Here is a 21,346-nt window from a genome sequence, read left to right on the forward strand (position 1 = left end):
GGGTTTGGGCTCTCTTCCTCTGAATGTATGTCCTCAGCCAACTCTCATCTATTCTCAACACTTCTATTCTTCCAAGTTATTTTTGAGTCTTTTTTTTCCCTTTCAACCCCCAACATGTTTACACATTAAAGCAAAGGTACACACTGTAATGGGTGTTACATTTCTAATTGCATGACTAATATCTTTTACTTGAGTAAGAGCACTAGTAGTCCTGCTATTAAATAGTACATAAATAACACTAGCAAAGTGTACTGAAGTATCAAAGAAAAATGTTGATTCAGCAGAATAATTTTCCCTGTGGCTGATTTATTATGAAGTAGTATATTAATACTGATGCATCAGTGAAGGTGGCAATTTGCTGTTGCAGCTGGTTCATATGAAGCTACGTTTTTTTATTTATTTTAAAAGCAGTTAAATATGACATTAAATATTAAATAATCACTTATTTGCAAGTGAATAAGGGACTTTTCGATGAAACTGTTAACTGCTTTTTTGGGTTGAAAAAAAGGTAATGTGACAGAGGTCATTTGACAAAGTACAAAAGTGCTAAAGTCCAAGTAGGGGGTGGTTGAATCATGGCTTAAATGAAGAAATTTCATCTACTGAAAATTTTAATCCATGAGAAATTTTTTACCAAACCTAACCATGTGTTTTTTTTATGTCCAGCTGAGACATAACACAACACTGACATATGCTATGATCTCTGGTTGCTATTTTAGCAGCTTATCATATTGTATGTTTTTAATGCAAAATCTAACTGAGGTTTAACTTAAAACTACATCTCTGATAAAAAAAAAAAAAAAATTGTATTGGAGTTAAAAGTAAAACATAAAATGTTTCAAACCTTCAGTATAAAGTATCAAGAAATGGAAAGTATTCAAGTAAAAGTACCTCAATACTTTAGGTACAGCACTTGATTAAATGATTATGTAGTTACTTTCCACCACTCTTACACAGATAATATCAGTGTGGAAGGGTCTGTGCAAGTGATCATGCTGTGATTAAAAGGAATGCTGTCAAGTGTGGCAAAAATCAATACTGAAATTAAAAACTACTTTTTATGGATCCCTGTAAAACTTTTGCAGACTAAATATGACAGTTGAAGGAGGGACAGCCATTGTCATGTCCTGCCAGTGTGTGTGTGTGTGTGTGTGTGTGTGTGTGTGTGTGTGTGTGTGTGTGTGTGTGTGTGTGTGTGTGTGTGTGTGTGTGTGTGTGTGTGTGTGTGTGTGTGTGTGTGTGTGTGTGTGTGCAAGGAAGAGAGCTCTTCAGACTCCGGTGTATATTGATTAGCTCTCTTGCTGAAAATGGGTGTGTGTGTGCATGTGTGTGTGTGTTAAGTCCTCTCCCAAAGAAAGATGTAATGTTTATTGTTGGCTTCCCTGGAGAACTGTAGGCTTTGGCCACCAGCGAGACGTATACTGTGAATGTGTATGTGAATAAGAAAAAATGTGTGTGGTGGGGGGGCAAACATTTCACGATTTGAGCGTGTGCGTGTCTGTGCATACGTGTGTCCTCCAACCCCGATGTGCGCTACACTCTTGTAAACACCCCCGAACCCCCCACACCCCTCTCCCGGTGCAAGGCCAGAGCGTAGATTAGTCTTGTTGACTCGGCAAGGACGCCCTGTCAGGCACAGGCAGCAGGGAACGGACCCTAAGCACGCACGCATGCATGCATGCACACACTCACAGATACACACACACACACACACATTGATTTGCAAAACACATTCTGGGGCAATCGCACTGAGGCTCATTAATTTCAAAACATATACGTCCAGAATGTACGCAAGAACAGACGACAGCGCTGCACGCTGACACATCTTCTGCTGTCGGGCATCAACACACTTTCACCGTCTGATTCACAATTTCCTTCAAACGCTCATTCAGTGACTCACCCACACTGTTACGTGCTGACACTAATGAACTGATTCTGGATCTAAAGTCTGCCTAGATTTTATTAAGGCCCCTGCATGATTGATTTGTATTTGATTTTTTTCATCCTCCAATTTATTTGGACAGCATGTAAATTCTGTTTGAATGTGTGTTGCTTGAGGTCTGTGGGAGTTTTTTTTTTTTTTAAATCCCTTTTTTAAGGTGCAAAAGGGAAGCTGTTGCTCTGTGCAAAAGGGTAGCTGCTATGTATTCATGGATGAGAAATAACTCAATAGATGTTTTAAAGTGATGCTACATAATCTGAAAATATAAACATAATTATAATTTTTTTATGTTTCCCCTGATGTAAGCCTGTACAGAAAGTAGGTATTTTATTTTGAAAGTGCTTTCAATGCTTTCCACTCCTTTTTATTTTCTAGTTTCTGCATAGAGTCACAAAAAAGCACTTAAACAATTTGCAATGTAAAAGTGGTACCAGAAATGGAGACTGCCTGTTTTTGTCACTGCATTATTGCAGGCAAAACATTCAGAGGATCTGAAGTAAAATGCTACGGATGAAATAACTGAACAACAACATTTACTCACTGTGCCTTGAGGAAGAGAATATTGTATTAGTTTATTATCTCGTGTGGGGCTACTATACGAGTGTAAGCCAAAACGGCTTGGTAGCTATGTAATAAACTTATGAGCACCTGTCAGTGACCTCCTGTATAATAACCTTTTTAACTGTTATTCTATTATTACTGCATGGTTTACTTCAATTCTTCAACATCTATGACAATGAACAGTGTCAACAGCTTTTAAACAACGACATCTTAAGTTGTGTTTGTACCACAGCAGATAACATACTGTACGAGTTTGTGCGTCATATATATATATAGATATAGATATACACAGTCTAAACATTGGTGCACTTTGTGTTATCACAAAATTTCTCTATGATAGTTTTTGTATGCATATCTAAGGCTGAGCAACACTGCCTCTATTCCACTGAATCAAGCGTGTTTTTATGTAGAATATCAAACAGCATCTCTGATCCTCTGATCGTGACCTCTTCCTTTTCCTTTTAGAAGACAGAAAGCTCTTTGTGGGCATGCTCAACAAGCAACAGTCAGAAGATGATGTGCGGCGCCTTTTTGAGTCCTTCGGCAGCATCGAGGAATGCACCATCCTCAGAGGTCCTGACGGAAACAGCAAAGGTGAGTTTATTGCTGTTTATGACTTTGAGCAAGCAACACTTTTTCACAGGCAACTGCACAGAAATGATTTGGCCTTTCAAAGTTGGTGACTTTGCAAAGTTCTCCTTTAACGCTCCATGTTGAGTGATGTCAAAGCAGACTATTTCACAATCTTCACAGGAGTAAAAATACTGTATTTCCACAGTAAATGCCATTGGAGAGCATTGTCCTCAGGGATGAGAGATACAAACCACCAACCCTTTACAGATGAACCCCATTAACCTTCTGAGTCAACCTACATGGCTCTGATAAAGAGGAAAAAAAACGAAGTCAAACTCCTTATTAACCATCGGGCCTGATGTCATGCCAGAAAAAGGTCCTTTCAAAATGTTGTCAGAGTGCTACACAAGTTCGCTGTATGAAGTTCATCAGTGGGCTTAACAGCCAATCAATGAAGCCCAATGATAACTAAGCCTGATGATTACAGTGGGCTTGATCATTCTGATTCCTCCGTGAAGCTCCATTAACAAGGCTTCATCAGCCAGCTTACTTGGCTAAGTGGGCTTTAGCTCAATAATTACTGGGAACTTGATCATTCAAATTCATCAACGCTGCTTGTCAATAGTAAGCGCCACCAGAATGCTGTGGTATTTTAAGCCCCATCAGAGGATCCCAAAGTTGTTAATGGTGTCACAGTGGCACGTTTACCCTTATTGAGCATCGATCAACACTGATGCAACCCTACGCAGCAAAGAAGGCTTTCCTTGATAAATGTTTCCTGTTGGAAACTTATAAAAAACTTTTTGTATCAGAAGAATTGCTCTGTTGTGATACGTTTCAGAAAACCTATGTCTTCTGTTCTCACTGTCTCGTTATCCTCTTACTCATTTTTTCCTCTCTCTCTCTCTCTCTCTCTCTCTCTCTCTTCAGGCTGTGCGTTTGTAAAATACTCCTCTCATGCTGAAGCTCAGGCAGCCATCAGTGCACTACACGGCAGCCAGACAATGCCTGTGAGTACATCGTAACTGTGTGTGAGCATGTAGGTGTGTGAGAGAGGTGAGTCACACAGAGGGATGAGTCAAACGGCGCTTAATTACCATCTTAAAGTTAAGTTATACTTTATTAATCCCAGTGAAGAAATTTGTCCTTAAGATATGACCCAGCCTAACTTTTTCAGGGAAGTGGGTGCCAACAAGAGCTCTGAGGCCATTTCCTTGGCCAGAGATATTGGATACGTGTGTGTGTGTGTGTGTGTGTGTGTGTGTGTGTGTGTGTGTGTGTGTGTGTGTGTGTGTGTGTGTGTGTGTGTGTGCGTGCGTGCGTGCGTGCGTGCGTGCGTGCGTGCGTGCGTGCGTGCGTGCGTGCGTGCGTGCGTGCGTGCGTGCGTGCGTGTGTCACATGTCTATGGTACCACACTAACATGAACTGTCTGGTGTGTATGTGTGTGGGTGGATGGATGGGTGGGTGCACAGGGGGCCTCATCCAGTCTGGTGGTAAAGTTCGCCGACACGGATAAGGAGCGCACCATCCGCCGCATGCAGCAGATGGCTGGTCAGATGGGCATCTTCAACCCTATGGCCCTGCAATTTGGAGCCTATGGAGCCTACGCTCAGGCAAGACGCTCCAAAAAACAACTATTTTAGCCACAGTTTTTACTCAATGAGCCACGGAGATTAAATGGAGAGTTCAAGCCCAGCTCTCTTATAAATGTGGCGTAGCGAAAAAAAGATGTAGAAGTAATATATTCAAGTTAATTTGGAAAAGGAACATAATATTGGAAATATACATTCTGTAAGTTTTAATACTTGGTTTATACGTAATAGTCTCTTTTTTCTGTCCCTGTCCTCACTTTCCTTTTATGGTCTTTGCTCCTTTCATCTGACTGTCTTGACTCAGTAACCTCAAAGTTGCTCTTGTTTTTTCATTTAATTACTCTCTACCCTCCTTAAAATCCTCTCCACTGCTCCACCTGCAGGTGCAGCAGCAGGCAGCATTGATGGCGTCTGTAGGCCAGGGAGGCTACCTCAGTCCAATGGCAGCCTTTGCTGCTGCCCAGATGCAGCACATGGCCACCATCAATGGCCTTCCAGGAGCACCGATGACCCCCACATCAGGTAACAGTGGTTAAAGAGCAAAGGTTAAAGGATTATTTGTGATTTTTGCATTTTTCCATCCATCATTCAAAACGTTGCGTATGTGGTGATAAGCTAACATTGCTGTTCCCTGGAGGACGTGGCAGCAGACAATATGGCAGACCTTAACCAGGGAGGTCACATGAACTCAATTGCAGATATGACTGACTCCAGCCAAACAACGTTAGGTAGCACTAACCTGGCTTGGTTGCAGCTTGTCATTGGGAGAAAATAAAATATGGTTTTTAGATGCAGTAGATGTTCAAACAGAAATAAGCAGAGCTGAGCGTAACTACAAGTGAAGAAACTGGCGAAGTATAATGTTATGGATACAATTTTAGTGTTAAACTACTGTTAGGTCCTGTGTTAGCCAGGACACTGCAAAAGTCCTGTAGCTTTCAAACTTTTCTGATTCACTGTTGTGGCTGTTCCAGTAAAATGTCTAACAGTGAAAATGGTTCACATGAGTTTCCATCTGTGTGCCTGATATTTTTTTCTGAGCTGGCAGTGAGTGCTTTTAAAGGTCTGTAAGATTATATTCAGCAACAAGACAACTTTAAGTTCTAGATTGCAAGTAACTACCTTAATAAAATTTAGTGCTATATCATAAAAGAGTTCAGATGACGTCTATGTTTGTTTTGTTTTTTGGTGCCTAAATCTAACCAGAGGGGCTCATTTAGCAAAACTCCTGTGGGTTGTATCTGAGGGCAGGGACAGACGACTTGTAGCCTATATATGGTCGTATGGGTTGGAGGACTTGTTAGGGATATTTGTGGGGGGAAAAGAAAATTTACTTTGCTGTGAATATAAATATTTAGTATTTCATACATATGTTATTACTATTTAAATATATTATTCATGGCTGTGATATTTTTTGTTAACATTTAATTGATTTGTCATTTTTGTGTAAGATTCTGCTTCCTGTTTTGTACAACAAAGAAACAAATGATGATTGGAAATTAAGTCAAACTTATAGATTACATATTTTAATGGGTTGTTTTTTTTTACAGAGAAGTTACCTATACAGCAGTAGCCTAATTAACTGGCAAAATAGCATATTCACATAAGTAAATTTGTAAATATCAAATGTTTTCATTGTTTCAATGTTTTTGTACAACAAATATTTAGTTACTGATATCTATTTAAATAATGGTAATAAAAACGTTGAAGGAAAAACTTCTAGCTTAGTTTAACTACTGGCAATAAAAGGTTAGCAAAGGAACTTAATCATTTGTTTCCATAAAGTATATTTAAAAAAATATCTTGAGCAAAGTTCTACTTTCATTGAAGCCAATTACATCTGCAGAGGAGGCCTTGTGTCCTCCTGACTTATGGTTTACATTCAGCTCCGTTTTGATCATTTTTCTCCATGGTGTCGAATGAAAACAGCTTCCTCACATCACTGCTCAGATTATCCATGGTCATGATTAACATTCAGTTACGATGGTTTTCTCCACTTTGCATTAGTGAAGAAGACAACAATAGCCTATAGCTGACTGATAAGACAACAGCAAAGGGGTCAAAAAGGCTGTGCGTTTTACAAATGCCGAACCAGTTGTGCTTCAGAATTTCAAATTTGAGCGGATCATTGCAAATCAAATATTTAATTGTTTTGCCATGTTCAAATAATAGCTGGAATTTCTGATAAAATGTGACAATCTTATTAACTATAAAGTGGCAAAGCTGTTTATCCAGTTCAACAGATCGTACATATTCTGCCTTTCTCTGTCAAATTTGCTTATGTCAACATACCCTCACAACACAATGTAAATCTGCATCAGACAATAGTCTGCGGGGGAAATTAGTTTTTCATTCACTATATTAAGATATCCATGTCTAAGATAGAGAAAAATCTAAAATTGTATAAGATGTCTTTGAAAATAGTGGAAGCAGCAGTGTAATAAAGTTAAATATCAATGAATAAAATTAATATGTTCTTTTAAGGCCTTACTGTATCAATTAGGTGGAAAAATACAGTAGCAAGGAACAAAGTGCAGTGGATTTAAATGGGCACATTTTAACTATAAAGAATCTATACTGTAAATGTTTTTTTAATGCACTCAAGAAGTGCAAATGTACATAATTTATTATGGTTTAACATCCAATATTCTGAAGTATATAATTGGTGCTCATTTGATACCAACGTAGTATACACTATTCCCAAACAATATGTCTGAGATAATGGCTGTTGTGTCACAGTAAGGGTCATACTGGGACAAGACATCAGCTCTGACATTTAGTGTCTTCACCGGCTCGCTGGACCGGCCCCTCTGACATTTGCAAGAGTTACTAGGTGTCCAGTCAAAGTAAAACTTCTCCATAATGTCTTTTTTTTTTTTTTTTTTTTTTTTAACAGTGGAATGCTTATCTCTGTTTGTCTGTCTTCCCCCGTGGCTGCAGGTGGCAGTACTCCCCCAGGCATCAGCGCCCCCACAGTGACCAGCATCCCCTCTCCCATTAGTGTAAATGGTTTTACTGGTATGCCGCCCCCACAGGCAAACGGGCAGCCCCCTGCAGAAGCTGTCTTCACCAACGGGATACACCACTACCCTGGTAGGTCTGCTAATCTCAGGGGCATGTATGCAAACATGCAAGAGGACTCCCAGGTACAAAAAATATGAATATCAAGCCATTTATAATTAAGAATACACTGTTATGTTAAACTATGACTTTATGACAGTAAAGCCTGACTCTCTATAGACACACTGTACCAGGAAAGTGTGCATGTTGCTGGCTTACAGACAGCATGTCGAGGAGGCCGCGGCCAGACAAATGTAGCCCACAGACAGTGAGCATGTCGAGGAGATGAGTGTTTGGCAAAGGTGCTTATGGGCTGCTGGAGCCTAAGTATGCGCTTGTGTCATGAGCCGTGGCTCGTACCTCATTGGCTCTGTTTTTGTGAAGAGGTGGAAGAAAAATCTGTCTTCTTTTTACGCTCTTGTCTCCCCAGTGTTGCAGGAGGTGGTTTTTAGAGAGGACTCAGAGAAAAACGGCTTGGGCGTGGCTCCGCGGAGTTGTTTTGGGGTTCAGGGTGGCTGCTTCCTCTCTTCTCTCTCTGAAGGTAGCGCTCTCTCCCCCCCACCCACCCACTCTCACCCCATTTCCCTTTGGGCTCAAAAGGGTCAGGAAGAGTTTAAATCTGTGAAATAATGTTTAGAAATAATTTCAAAACCTTTTGTAAACCTGAAAAAAAAAAAAATTGTGAAATTCAAGGTTTTGGAGTGAAGATTTATATTTGCAGAAAAAATATAGAAATGTATTTTTTGCAGACACCACTCAGGGCTGAAAAAAAAAGGCAGTTTTTCAGGTACTATTTATATTTTAGTCATATGCTCCTGAAAATATGCTCATTGTAGTAAATCTGCAAATACAAATCCTGGTAATCTTATTCTAATAAACCTATGCCCATGTCTAGATTCACAAGCTTGCAATTCCCCGGGCAAAACAAATGTTTCACAGGCTTACGATGAATGAGTTTCGAATTATTTTTGAATATGATTTCACAAGCTGCACATTTTATTGAGGTCTATTTGAGCCCATACCTCTCCTGCTTTCTTCTGGCTCTGTGATTGTGTTTCAGTGTCGCTGTTAGTCCATGGTGTGTTAGTATTTCTGTGGTTTTAAGTGATGTCGAGGTTATCGGTGTGTGTACGTGCTTATTGGTGTGTGTATGTGTTTTCTCAGTGGCGTACTCTATGTACATGTATCACACGTACAGAATGGGTAGATATAAAGTGTGGTGCAGCATAAGTGATAGTCACAAGTGTGTTAAAATGCAGGGAGGATTTAGATAGCAACAGGTGTATCCAGTGTCGTGTGTATTGTGCTTGTCTTGTTGTACATGTGAAAAACTAATATATTTCAGAGGATTTGTGTGTAATTGGCACAGGTTTATGACACCTTTTTTTCTTTTTCTGTCGTAACAGTGAAGAAATGTGTTGTTTTTTTGTTGTTGTTTTTGTTTTAAATGTGGTCCTTCAAAGTTTTCTGCTTCTCTAGAAAAAAAAGAGCTACTTTTGAAATAATTTGGGAGCAACACTAAGTAAAAAGGTCTGCAAAAGGGAGAGAGATTCAGAATTCAGTTCCCCACACACTGAGAGCGAAGTGAGTTGACTCCACGCTGTTCGGCTCGCTAACCTTTCTGCTTTTCTTCTCCCTGTCTGTTCTTCTCTCCATCGCCCTCCTTCCTTTCACCCTTGTTATATATTACTCTCGCCTTCCTCCGTGCCCTCTACTCCATCTACATTCTCCCTCCGTCTCTCTGTGCCTCATCTCTCTCCCCCTACACACACACACACGCACGCACGCACGCACGCACACACACACACACACACACACACACACACACACACACACACACACACACACACACACACACACACACACACACACACACACACACACACACACCTCCATCCATCTGTGCTTACTTCAACCACCTCCTTCCTCTCCTCTCTTTGTCTCCGTTGAAGCAGCTCAAAGTCCCACTGCAGCTGATCCTCTCCAGCAGGCTTACACAGGAGTCCAGCAGTATGCAGGTCTGTCTGTCACTCTCACAGCAGCACTGAACTGTGTGTCTGCATATAAGCACTAATGTATGTGTGCGTACGCACGCGCGCGCGTGTGTGTGTGTGTGTGTGTGTGTGTGTGTGTGTGTGTGTGTGTGTGTGTGTGTGTGTGTGTGTGTGTGTGTGTGTGTGTGTGTGTGTGTGTGTGTGTGTGTGTGTGTGTGTGTGTGTGTGTGAGAGAAAGTAAGAAAGTGAATATGATGACAATATCAGCAAGAATAAAGATAAGAATTCCTTTGTTATAATTCGAATTTTGATCATGTAACATTAGGTGTGTTTCCGTCTCACTACATCTCTGCTGAGTTCAGTGTGTGTTTGGGCAACATGTAGACTCTATTGTCGGATATGTGATCGATTGCCTGCTGTGCCCCTGCATATATCACATTGTTTGTATGTACCCGAGTGTGTGCTCCAGTCATGATTGTTATCTGATGTGTGTGTGTGTTTGTGTGTGTCTCAGCAGCCTACCCCGCTGCATACGGTCAGATCAGCCAAGCCTTCCCCCACCCTCCACCCATCATTCCACAGCAGCAGCGAGAAGGTAACGCACACACGGCACACTCCCTAAATATTCATACATCTTGCAAACATTTACCTCTTCTTTGTTCATCTTTGTCCAGTTGCCAACGTTGTCCTGGAATAAACAACTCCCTTTAAAAATACCCAGGCAATTCATAGTGCTTTAAGTGATTTGACATCGTGCCAGTAAGATCAGTCAAAAGCAAAATAATAGGCGTAGTTTCACAGAGTATAGTGGACAAGTTTGGAATGATTAGACGAGGCTAAATAGCTTTTCAAACTTGTATTCAACCACGTATTTCAAATTGAGCTGCAAACCTACTCATGAACTTAATGACCTCCATGTTTGGGACACCAAAGTCTGGGACCTTACTGCCCTCTTGTGGAAATGAACAAAATAATGTGAAACACTACACAGCAGAGGCAACCCAGAAGATGCCATTTAAGCATTTAGTTGTTTGAAAAGGGATACTAGAAAGACATGAATATAGAAACTATGAGTTTTCCGCTACAATCTAAACCACCTGAGAGCTTAAAATGACTGTCAACTAATAACTGCAAATTGGGTTGAACTGCACGTTTCCTGTATTCTACAAATCTGATCATCATTAATAAATTAGGGTTATAATATAGTAATATAATACAAAATATCATATGTATACATTAATATGACACAAAAAGTATTTAAACAAAGCCCTGAAAACTTAAACAATCAAACTCTCAAATGTAAAAAATTTCTGGAGCCTGTTTTACAAAATTGATTTGCAAGCAAACGAACGGTGGCAGCGTCACATTTCACAGATGATGATCGCTCACAGTGAGTCTGACGGGGCTCTTGCACTGCCATGTATGAGATGTTCGTTTGGATTAGTGAAACTCAACTAAATTTTAAGAAAAGGACTGCAGCTTTTATTTTGCGTATTTAATTAAACAGCCCCCTGCTTTGCCAGGAAATACTAAAAGTTACCAGTGGGACACCTTAAAATATTTTATTTCATCCAACCTAGTAAAGATATTAAATTTACTGTCACATATGACAAAGACAGGCAGAAAATCTCACAAATGAAAAGTTAGAACATAAAATGTTTGCTTGAAAATTAATAATCGATTGTGTTAGGAAATTCATTTTCTGGTGGTTGACGGATTAATTGATCAAATAATTATTTGCTCTACTGAGGTTTGATCAAATATCCAAATGTTGTTTAATATAAATAAAATTGAATTGAATTGAATTGAATTCATCCTAATTTGTCAATGTTGCATTTAAGTATGTGACATCACAATTTAGCAAGTAATTCAAATGAGTGAAAAGAGCTCAGACAGAAATGCAAGTCTTGTGAAATCACAGAAATGTTTTGAATTTTAGCAGAAAATGTCTGTCTTTGTGGGTCATTTTTACCTCACCTTCACTCAGAATATGCTCTTCTAGCCACCTTGTTTTTTTTACTCTATGCTTTAAATATTTCCTTACTGTCATCACGTAGTTCTCTTCTGTCGTGGTCTCCCTTCCTCATTCTTACCCCATCTCTCCCCTTGTCGCTCCTCCTCTGACCTTTGCCCTTCTTCTGTCTCCCTTCTCTTGTCTCTCTCGGTTTGTCTCCGTGCAGGACCGGAGGGTTGCAACCTGTTCATCTACCACCTCCCTCAGGAGTTTGGGGATGGAGAGCTGATGCAGATGTTCCTGCCTTTCGGTAATGTCATCTCCTCCAAAGTGTTTGTGGATCGGGCGACAAACCAAAGTAAATGCTTTGGTGGGTAAAAATTAACAAAACCAAAAGATTATTGGTTATTTATTCTGATTATTCTTTTTTACTAATCACTTTTTGTCCTTCCTAACCTCTCAACACCTCTCCCTGTAAAAAAATGAAAACAAAAGGATAGAAAATTTCTCTGCAGCTATTACTAATAAGGATGGAGATTGAGTGTCTGGATATTTCTATTAATCATTACAGCAATTTTCCTTTGAAATTCTTATTTCTTTAAATATTTCAGTGATGCATGTATACAGTCTATATCCTGCCGAGAACTTTATCCCTTTTATCCTCCCAGTTTTACTGCCATTGTGCTCTTGACATACTGTACAATACAAATGCTGACTCTCAGTCTCTATCCCTGTCTACAGCTTACTGTAAGCAAAAGCAAGAGCAACGCATGCTAGGAATACAACCAAGAACATAGCTGTTGCTCCGGCAGTGCAAAGATAGAGAGCTGCCATCTTACGTTGTGCCACTGACAGCACAATGTAGCCGAACGTATAATTATGTGGCAAATTATAAATGGATTGTGGAGAATGTTTAATGGAGAGTCCATCAGGTGCAACCCATTTGCAAATTAGTTTTTGCTCATTAATACAACACAACATTAAATGTTGTATTATTCATGTTGCAATTTTGAGATGCAGGTTTTAATTTGTGATTTGATGATTTATTTTCTCGCTCAAGTGGAAGTTAAAAAACCGAAACTCAAATGTAACACAACTATATCGATGTTTTGGTTATAAATCCCATTAGCAAGTTGTGTTGTGATTTTAGCAGCATGCTGTTCTCGCTGTTATAATTGTGATCCTATTGCTGCTATACAGACATACATCTGTATTATTTTAGTTATATTAATGTTTATAAACTGCTGTATTTGACTTAATGTCTGTTATATTAATGCTCACAACTATTTTTTTGTGGATGTTTTTATTTTTAGGATTTCATTCATCTTTCAGTTTTAGAATGATACACACATGTAAAAGTTTGGCTCATCTTTTTGAACTCATCTTTTTTTCTCTTTTCTTTTACAACCAAAAACTGTCCTTGCCTCTTCATCTAACGACATCCCTCCTCTTCCTCTCTCTTCTGGCCTTTCCCCCAGGTTTTGTGAGCTTCGACAACCCAGGTAGTGCCCAAGCTGCCATCCAGTCAATGAACGGCTTCCAGATCGGCATGAAAAGACTCAAAGTGCAGCTGAAGAGGCCAAAGGACGCCAACCGCCCCTACTAACCCCCCGCCCCAGCCAGCCGCCGCCACAATGGCGGCCGGGGCAGCCGTTGATCACAGGGAAAGACAGGTAAGGTATTGAACGTGACTCATCTATGTTTTCCATAACCTTTTATAAATATCATAAAACATTTGCAGATACCTAATAACAAGCTAATCGTTTGTAAATCACTTGTAAAGAATTGTGAAGTTTAACTCCTGCGCTGACAGCCTAAGTATGCATTTGGAAATGTCACCATGATAAATTACTGTAGTTTCCTGCTAGTTCACTTTTCTCAATGGCAGCAACTCACATAAAAGTCTGAAAGCAGACAACATAAAAAAAAACACAAGACCTCTCAGTAATCTCTAAAGTTTCGAGGCTTACAGGATATAAAAAAAAAAAAAAAAAACATCGCTGTGTTATGAAAATCTGTGCCCTCTAACGTGTAGTTGATATTGAAATGAGATAGATCAGTCAGTTTTAATAGCTGGCTGAAACAACCAAAGCTGTAGGCATTTACTTAGATGCAGCCTCCTCTATTTGTAGAACATCTTTACAGTAAGTGACCCTGTAGGTAAAAGATAATTGGTAAATGGTTCCGTGTGTTGCACAGGGAAGGAACTGCTTCCAAGGGAGAGGCATTTATTACCCCTCAGGCGGGTAATTGTGCCGTTCCTCTTTGTCTCCTCCCTTCATCTGTGTGATGGAGAGTATGAGCTGTGTCGTTCATTCGCCACTGATGACTTCATTCAAGGGCAACTTATCACCCACTCACAAACTAACTGAACCATCGCAGTGTCCCGAGGCAAATCACTGCAGGTAGAATAGTGCAGTCTCATATGGATTTGTCACATAATATGTGGCACCAGTCCTTTTGATAAATCAAGATATGTTCCACAGAACGTTGGAGAAAACATCTTTTTGATTTCCTATTTCTTTTTGCCAGACAGTTAATAAAGTTTCCACAGATTAACAAGCACATCTCTGTCTTTTCACTTGCATTCCCAGTTTTACTTTTCATACATCCAAATATAATAATAAATCTGTATTGACAAGACAGCAATCTGGATTACTTGTATTTTACTTTTAAAGCCACAGGAAGGTTTGGGTGTGACTTGCTAAAAATGCATTCGTCATATTTAAAACAGGATTAAGCTGTTTGACTTCAATGGAAAATAAAAACTAATTGTTTTATCACAGAAGATTACAACCCCGTCACTGCAGGATGGGCACTGATTTGTTTTCAGAAGTGCCTCAGTATGTTTATCCATACCAGGACTTAAGAGTCTTAGAGCTTGCCAAGATGCGTTAGAGAGGCAGGTGTCCTGTAAGTATTCTGCAACGCTCCATCTGCATGTAAATACAGCAAGAATCAACACCCAAGGAGGACACAAAACTGATGATGTCATGGCAATCTAATACAAAGGTCACAAAAACCAATCAATTAACCACCCCATCTCCTATTTTTGTGTTGTTGTTTTTTCATTTGTGGTAAAGATTTAATCATAGAGGGCCTAGCTGTCCCTTTTAAAAGTCTAATATAAATAATAAACAAATTAATCAGACATACAATGACAGCTAGCGATACCAAAGTGCCATTTTAGCTAAAACATTGCAGCCACAGCCGTGCTCTCTTTGGCACCATAATGCTTTGGAGCTAAAGGCTAATGACAGCATTATAGCAACTCACAATAATGATTCTGACATGCTGATGTTGAACAGTTGCAGTGGATGTCATTAGGATGCATCATCTGCAAACCATAAGTATCTGTATTAAATTTTGGCCCAATCCATCCAGTAGATGTTGCGATATCTCTCTAATCATACTTAAACTTTGAGCTGCTTTAGTGACACTGGATGAATATCCAGGGCATAAGGGTTGATGACTCTCGACACATAATACCACAAATGTCAACCTCATGGTGGCGCTGCAGGAAAAGTCAGGGGATCCCATGGGACAATTGACAGCTATGCTAAATCTTTGCTAAATAATTGTTGAGATTTTTCACTTATGGACCAGTGTGGAAGTGGTGGAATATCCTGCGATTTGCAACATTTTAATGTGCAAAAATCATTCACCTTTTTGTGTTCTACAAAATAGTCGACTCAAATATTCCTATTTTCTCTGTGCTTTTCAGGTTTTGTTGAGCTGAATCATATGTCGACTACTTGCTACAGACCACTGAGTGCAAACTCAACATCTGGACCACTGAGGCTGCTTCAGAAACAGAGAGAGAGAGAGAGAGAGCGACGACCGAGTCAAGGACACCTCCTTTTGGATGTACTAAAACTTTGGAACTCAGAGAGAATTTGTACCAGCCTGGTTAGCCCCAGGACTTTTTTTCTTCTGCACACATACAGTATTACACACCTGTTTCCCCACAAAACCCTGCTTGAATGACAGCTACCTTTTTCTGGACCACAAAAACTTTTACTTGAACAATGAAGGGGAAAAAGTAAAAGAAACTATATCAAACCTACTTACAATGACCAACCCCACTGAACTCTTGAAGAGAATATGGATGTCAAAAGTCCAACAAGAACAAAACAAACTTTTTAAAAACTGAATAGTGGATTGCCGTAGGAGATCTTTCTGTAAGATGGTTTGCGTTTGGGACAGTTGACTTTTGAAGACCAATTTCTAAGACTTGAACCAAGAAGGGACAAGTTCTCGGAGAGAGAACTTAAGTAGGGAATGTGATATTTTCAGGACACAAAATTGGCTTCGATTTGGGATGGCCATCATTAGCTCGGAGTGCCTGTCCGTTTCCAGGGGATACCGTTGCCGAGGAGAGCCATAGCAACGGTCTCCAGGGAGTCTTATCTGTCATTCCTTAGTTGTTTTAGGGACCAAAAGACCAAACATTTTTATTGCTGAGGACTTGTAGCTCTAATATACTCGGACCACTGCATCTCTGTCAGTCAGTGTTAACTGGTTGGGGAGTTGCACTTAAAAGAAGTGTACATTTCGAATATATACAACTCATGTATATATACATATATATTGCTGATATGCTTTTTGAATACAGGCAAAACTATTTCAGACGACCAAACGGGGTCTCTCACTTCGCTAGTTTACAATTACTCAAAATGTTTATTTTTTTCTCTTCTCATTTTGTCTTGGGAGGGATGGCGAGTGCATGGGAGGGGCTGCTCCGTATCACAGCCTTATCTTTTTTAACTTGACATCCTAACCTCATAGATAGAATAACATCAGAAACGTTTGAAATATATGAACTTGTTTATATTTGCAGTACATATATATGTATAACAAGCATTCAAGCAAATGTATTCATATATACAGTATATATGGATAAATAGATATTAATCACAAATATATGTATTTATATGCACATATTTTATATATGTGTGTCTGTATATAGAGCGGCTACTGACTACGTTGAGCTGTAATTTTTTGTAGATTTTAGCTGGAGTTTGAAGCATTGCTCTGCTTGGGAAGAATCGCAAATCTGGCAGCTCCCAAAACTGCAGGCATTCCTATCTCTGATTACCTATATGCTGACACACAATATATTGCTAAAAGATACATGTGTGAAAAAAAACACATATGGTGTAAATATTATCTGAAAATGCAAAAAGCCACATCTCAGTAGCAGGCTTTAAGAGAATCAGGCTAAACGATTTTAGAGGAAAAGGACAATTATCTTCGACTCTATTCCAAACATATCTTTTGAGCTTACACACACACACACAGACACAGACAGACAGACAGACAGACAGACAGACAGACACACACACACACACACACACACACACACACACACACACACACACACACACACACACACACACACACAAACTTCTCTTTGAAACTTGAACCAAAATGAATATGTCTCACAACCCTTGCTCTCTTTTGCATTCAGTAAAGTGCATGTAGCGTATGGGCTGTCACCATGTCAAGGTGTGCCTTGTCACCTGCAGAATCTGCCATCAAGCACTGTGCTCTCAGAAAACAAAAGAAAAAAAAAAAAACATACACACAATACTGCAAGCAGCCAACGCGCTATTATGATGTCAAAACTACAGCCAGATCCATATCATTTCTCAGCCGCGTAGAGAGCTTCAGTGCATGTCAAATATAGCAAATCGTCTGGCCACTGTTGGTCCATCATCTTCTTTGGAGAAAAAAAATCCATTTAGAACTAAAGTAGACTCATGTGATTACACTTCAAACTAAAGCGGGCATTAGGTAACCTGTTTGCACAGGTACTAACTATCTAAGATGTGTGCAGGGCACCTGTGACTACTTTCCACTGGTTGGAGTAAAAAAAAAAATACAAAAGGGGTAAAGTTCAGGGTTGCAACTGACACAAAATGGCTTGACAAGGGACGTGACTGAGCTTACTGGACCTACAATTGGGATTTTAATGGCTGTGAAGGTGATGTAATATTCATGAATATATTAGAGCGATGGCTTCCCATTGACCAGAAAAGGGGAAAAGGTTTTATGTACCTTCCCATCTAGCAGTTAATGTGAGGAATCTCTGCTGGTGATACTTGACATGAAGCATATCTTTTAGAAGGTGTTATATTGCCTTGTGTTATATGTCCTCACAAAATTAAATATAAACATAAAACTATAATGAAACTGTAAAATGAAGCAATGAGTGTGAAAAGCCATTCATCTATTACAACTGCTGCATCACTTAGGCTGATCTCATATTGCTTTAGCATTACAGTTTCCCATAATAGTCTACAAAAATGGTATAAACACCTAGTATACACCTGCAAAAAGGTCAACAGAGTTGGATTTATTGGACCCTGCATTCAACACATATTGAGCTGGTGGAGATTACTCAATGAATATTTATATATATGAATATTTATAAGGCTATATGACACTTTGGAAGACAATGCTTCCTGTTGGGCGCCGTTACTGGTTTTCCTATAAACTGCTCATTATGCCATTTCCCCACCGTCTCTGTCTAACCTTTTTAGCAGTTTGAATAATTTAACATTTACCTTCCGAATCCAGCGAGGCCAAAAGACGCCACTACACATCCCAGGATGCCTCTGTTTGTGTGTGCCACATAACAATCTCCTGAGCATGGCATACAGCGCGAACCGGATGACCATCACGATCATTTCTTTTGGCTCTGACAGTATCTGTGGTGGTTTAGTACAAATCCTCTTGCACATCCACCTGAACTGTCCCCGTCTAACAATAACATCTGAAGCTAAATGTCACGTCTGGTATCCCTGATCGCCACACTGTGTGCCCTTTTTGACTGCCCCGCTGCTCTGAGAAAATGTAAAAAAAAAAAAAAAAAGAAAAAAAAATGTGTAGACACAGTCTGTGCTTTTCTAATGGCTTGTTCGAGCAATCACGCATGTCTTTCACCCGTGTATTCATGTCCAGTGAAATAAGGGGAAGCAGAACGACCATTAGGAACTAGAATGCCAAGCACCTCATCTTCATTTGCTCCAACTTTAAGCTGCAAGTTTACATGAGAAAAGTAAAACAAAGTATAGTGGTTCAAAAACAACAAGAAACAGAGCAGAAGTTTGAATATAAATATATATATATAAATATATACATAAACCGATGAATATACTGTAAATTGTTTCTTTTTTTGCTCTGTTTTTCTCTGTACATAGGTTTGCATATTTTATAGGACTTTTACTTCTATCTACAAGGACTGGATAAAGTACTTTAAATACTGAAAAAAAAAATATATGAATGAAAACATGATAATGCTCATTAAAACCAGGTACAAAAAAATAGTTGCTAGGATACGGTACAAACTGTAGGACCTGACCAAGGCATTTATCCAGAATACAGTCAGGGAGAGCATTGACCTCAGTTAGAGCTTAGACAAACATTGACCTATTTTATAAACAAAAAAAATACATTAATGGGTTCTATTCATTTATCTATTTGTTTAGATATTTATTTATAAGTCATGTCTGAGATGATATGCATGCTTTCATGGCATTATTTTTCTATGAGTTGGTACGTGACCAAATAGTTTTTATATGACATGCATGGGCCACTGTTGTGGTCCACAGATGATCATTGTTCCTGACTGCAGGACCATGCCTTCAGCACTTCTTTGATGATGGAGAAAAATACTCCTATTGACCAAGTGATGTCAAAGACAGATTCTAACCATTTATTTATTTGTTTATTTATTTATGTATTTGTTTATTTATTTGTGCTGTTTGATTCAAGATCTGAGCTCTATTAATGCCACTGATCTGTTTGCTTCGAAGTGCTACTTTCTGTCACATCATCAAGTATTGGGGAAAAACTCAGAATTTAACAACTTCAAAGACTGATTTTACATTTTCCTGTGGCTGACAAACTATTCACAGCAATGCAGTACAACACGAAAGCCTTATGTATATTTGTAATTATAAATTCACACTGTTCTGTTCTTTAAAAAAAAAAGTAAGCTTTGTTACAAGATTGTTAAAAAAGATGCCAAATTGGTAGATCCTTCTTTGAGTACCATTCGCTTCCATTCTGAAACCTTTAAACAAAAAAATGTACAATTCCTGGTTAAACACTCCACTCTTAAACCAACTGCTCAATCAGATATATATTCACAGCAGAGGATATGCCTTGAGGTCACTATAAGTTGCTGCTAATATGTGATGAGATAATGTCTGATTTACTGTCAATCGATGATTAATTGCAGGCATAAAACAACAGTTTTGGTTTTTAAACCCTATCACCGCCCTCCTACTTTACCACCCTGCTTTGTATTGTTTGACAGAGCTCTGATCTTGCCCAACTGATGAGTTCCATGAAGAACAAAATTCAATGAAAACTGCACTATTTCATCAAAAACTATTTGAGTTCCTATCATTGTTTTCAGTGCTGTTATCAAGGATTTCATTTCTAAAGCTCAGTAGTGTTGCTAGAATCACATTTTACTTCATGTGGTTTTCAAAGTATTCTGGAAAACTATTTCCCAATTTCAGCACATATGGAGGGTGGGGAAATGAATGTCGCATATTAAGCTTTGCCAGGTTCCTAATGAGCAGAGCTTCTGATTGGGCAGTGCGCTTTAGGCTCCCGCCCCCCGTCTCTCCAGACTGCACCATTCTCTGGTCCCCTGGACTCTTCTTTTGTAATTTTAAATGAATGATGCGTCTCAGCTTAGCCCAATAATAAAGCACAGTCTAGAATAAAGTATCCTGTGTCGTGTCATAATTACTGAAAGCTTATCAATGCAAGATTGCTTGTGTTTTATTGTGTTTTACCCACCCACAGTATACCTCGAAGCTGGTTCCCCAAAATGCAGTAGAAGGATAGGTGCAGGATGTGAAACAGAACAACTGTCTATCTGTTTCCATTGAATCACTGAGGTCATATCATATATGCCTGATACATTTTAGTCAGACTCACAAAGGACATTTGTGTTCAATGAGATTCAGTTATACTGTCAAGGTCTACAGAGATAAGAAACACAACTCAGAGTTTTTCAAAGTTTTCCTGCAGAGGCAATGCAAAATATCAATCAAACGCTTAAAGGAGAACCCGTTTTGAATAAATAAGAATTTATTACGGTAAAATAACAATAGTACAATCTAAAACATTACTTTCATTTTGATATTGTTGACGTCAATAGAGAATGAAATGAAAGACATTTAAAAAGACCAAACTAGTGAATATCAAGTGACTGGATTTTCTCTTATTGCTCCTGGTTTTCCTCTTTGTCAGCAAATGAAAAAAATATCTTCCAGAATTTGGCTTTCTTCCAGGTCCTGCTGTGTACTCTGAGAATATGGTTCAGCAGGGGTAAGCAGGGTTCGACCCACTGATTTGGGGACAGCAAGGGCCGGCCTGTGTTGCAACGTTTTGGGTCTTCGAGTGGCTGCCTTGCATTGCTCAGTTGCAGGACTAAAGATATCCAATATCTCAACCATAGAGAAGTCCATCCTGAAAAAAGTAAAACTTGTTTTTTGTTGTTTTGATTCAGTTTAGTTTCAGAGGTTGCACTGACACAGACTACATTTATAATACAGAACCCAGAGGAGTCTGGTGGAGAGGCAGCGCTGTAAATGAGCATCCTCGTGCTGTTTCATTGAAGCAGAGGTATGCACACAAAGGCCAC

The 21,346-nt window shown here is 39.2% G+C and overlaps 2 protein-coding genes across 13 annotated transcripts in view; one reads left to right on the top strand and one right to left on the bottom strand.

Annotated features, from left to right (window-relative positions):
* Window positions 1-20,424, top strand: part of celf4 (CUGBP, Elav-like family member 4) — an 86,408-nt gene extending 65,984 nt beyond the window's left edge. The window contains exons 4-14 of one of the 11 annotated variants that reach the window (XM_069711928.1): window positions 2,969-3,097; window positions 4,007-4,086; window positions 4,549-4,689; window positions 5,052-5,190; window positions 7,609-7,761; window positions 8,159-8,269; window positions 9,681-9,746; window positions 10,237-10,317; window positions 11,903-11,986; window positions 13,155-13,349; window positions 15,401-20,424. In XM_069711928.1, the coding sequence (XP_069568029.1) occupies window positions 2,969-3,097; window positions 4,007-4,086; window positions 4,549-4,689; window positions 5,052-5,190; window positions 7,609-7,761; window positions 8,159-8,269; window positions 9,681-9,746; window positions 10,237-10,317; window positions 11,903-11,986; window positions 13,155-13,282 (1,112 nt within the window). In that variant the 3' untranslated portion in view covers window positions 13,283-13,349; window positions 15,401-20,424. Of the gene's footprint in view, window positions 1-2,968; window positions 3,098-4,006; window positions 4,087-4,548; window positions 4,690-5,051; window positions 5,191-7,608; window positions 7,762-8,158; window positions 8,270-9,680; window positions 9,747-10,236; window positions 10,318-11,902; window positions 12,047-13,154; window positions 13,350-15,400 lie in introns of all 11 variants that reach the window. The other 10 variants (XM_069711913.1, XM_069711895.1, XM_069711908.1 and 7 more) reach the window with 10 other exon arrangements.
* Window positions 20,425-20,803: 379 nt separating this feature from the next.
* kiaa1328 (KIAA1328 ortholog) overlaps window positions 20,804-21,346 on the bottom strand; it is a 15,858-nt gene continuing 15,315 nt past the window's right edge. For both annotated transcript variants that reach the window (XM_069715423.1, XM_069715415.1), the window contains exon 12: window positions 20,804-21,171. In XM_069715423.1, coding sequence (XP_069571524.1) covers window positions 20,949-21,171 — 223 coding nt within the window. In that variant the 3' untranslated portion in view covers window positions 20,804-20,948. The remainder of the gene's footprint in view (window positions 21,172-21,346) is intronic.

Source organism: Brachyistius frenatus, unplaced genomic scaffold (assembly GCF_029030835.1).
Source record: "Brachyistius frenatus isolate BFR_SWC_R1_liver_20210118 unplaced genomic scaffold, ASM2903083v1 Contig_4, whole genome shotgun sequence".
Classification (NCBI taxonomy): Eukaryota; Metazoa; Chordata; class Actinopteri; family Embiotocidae; genus Brachyistius; species Brachyistius frenatus.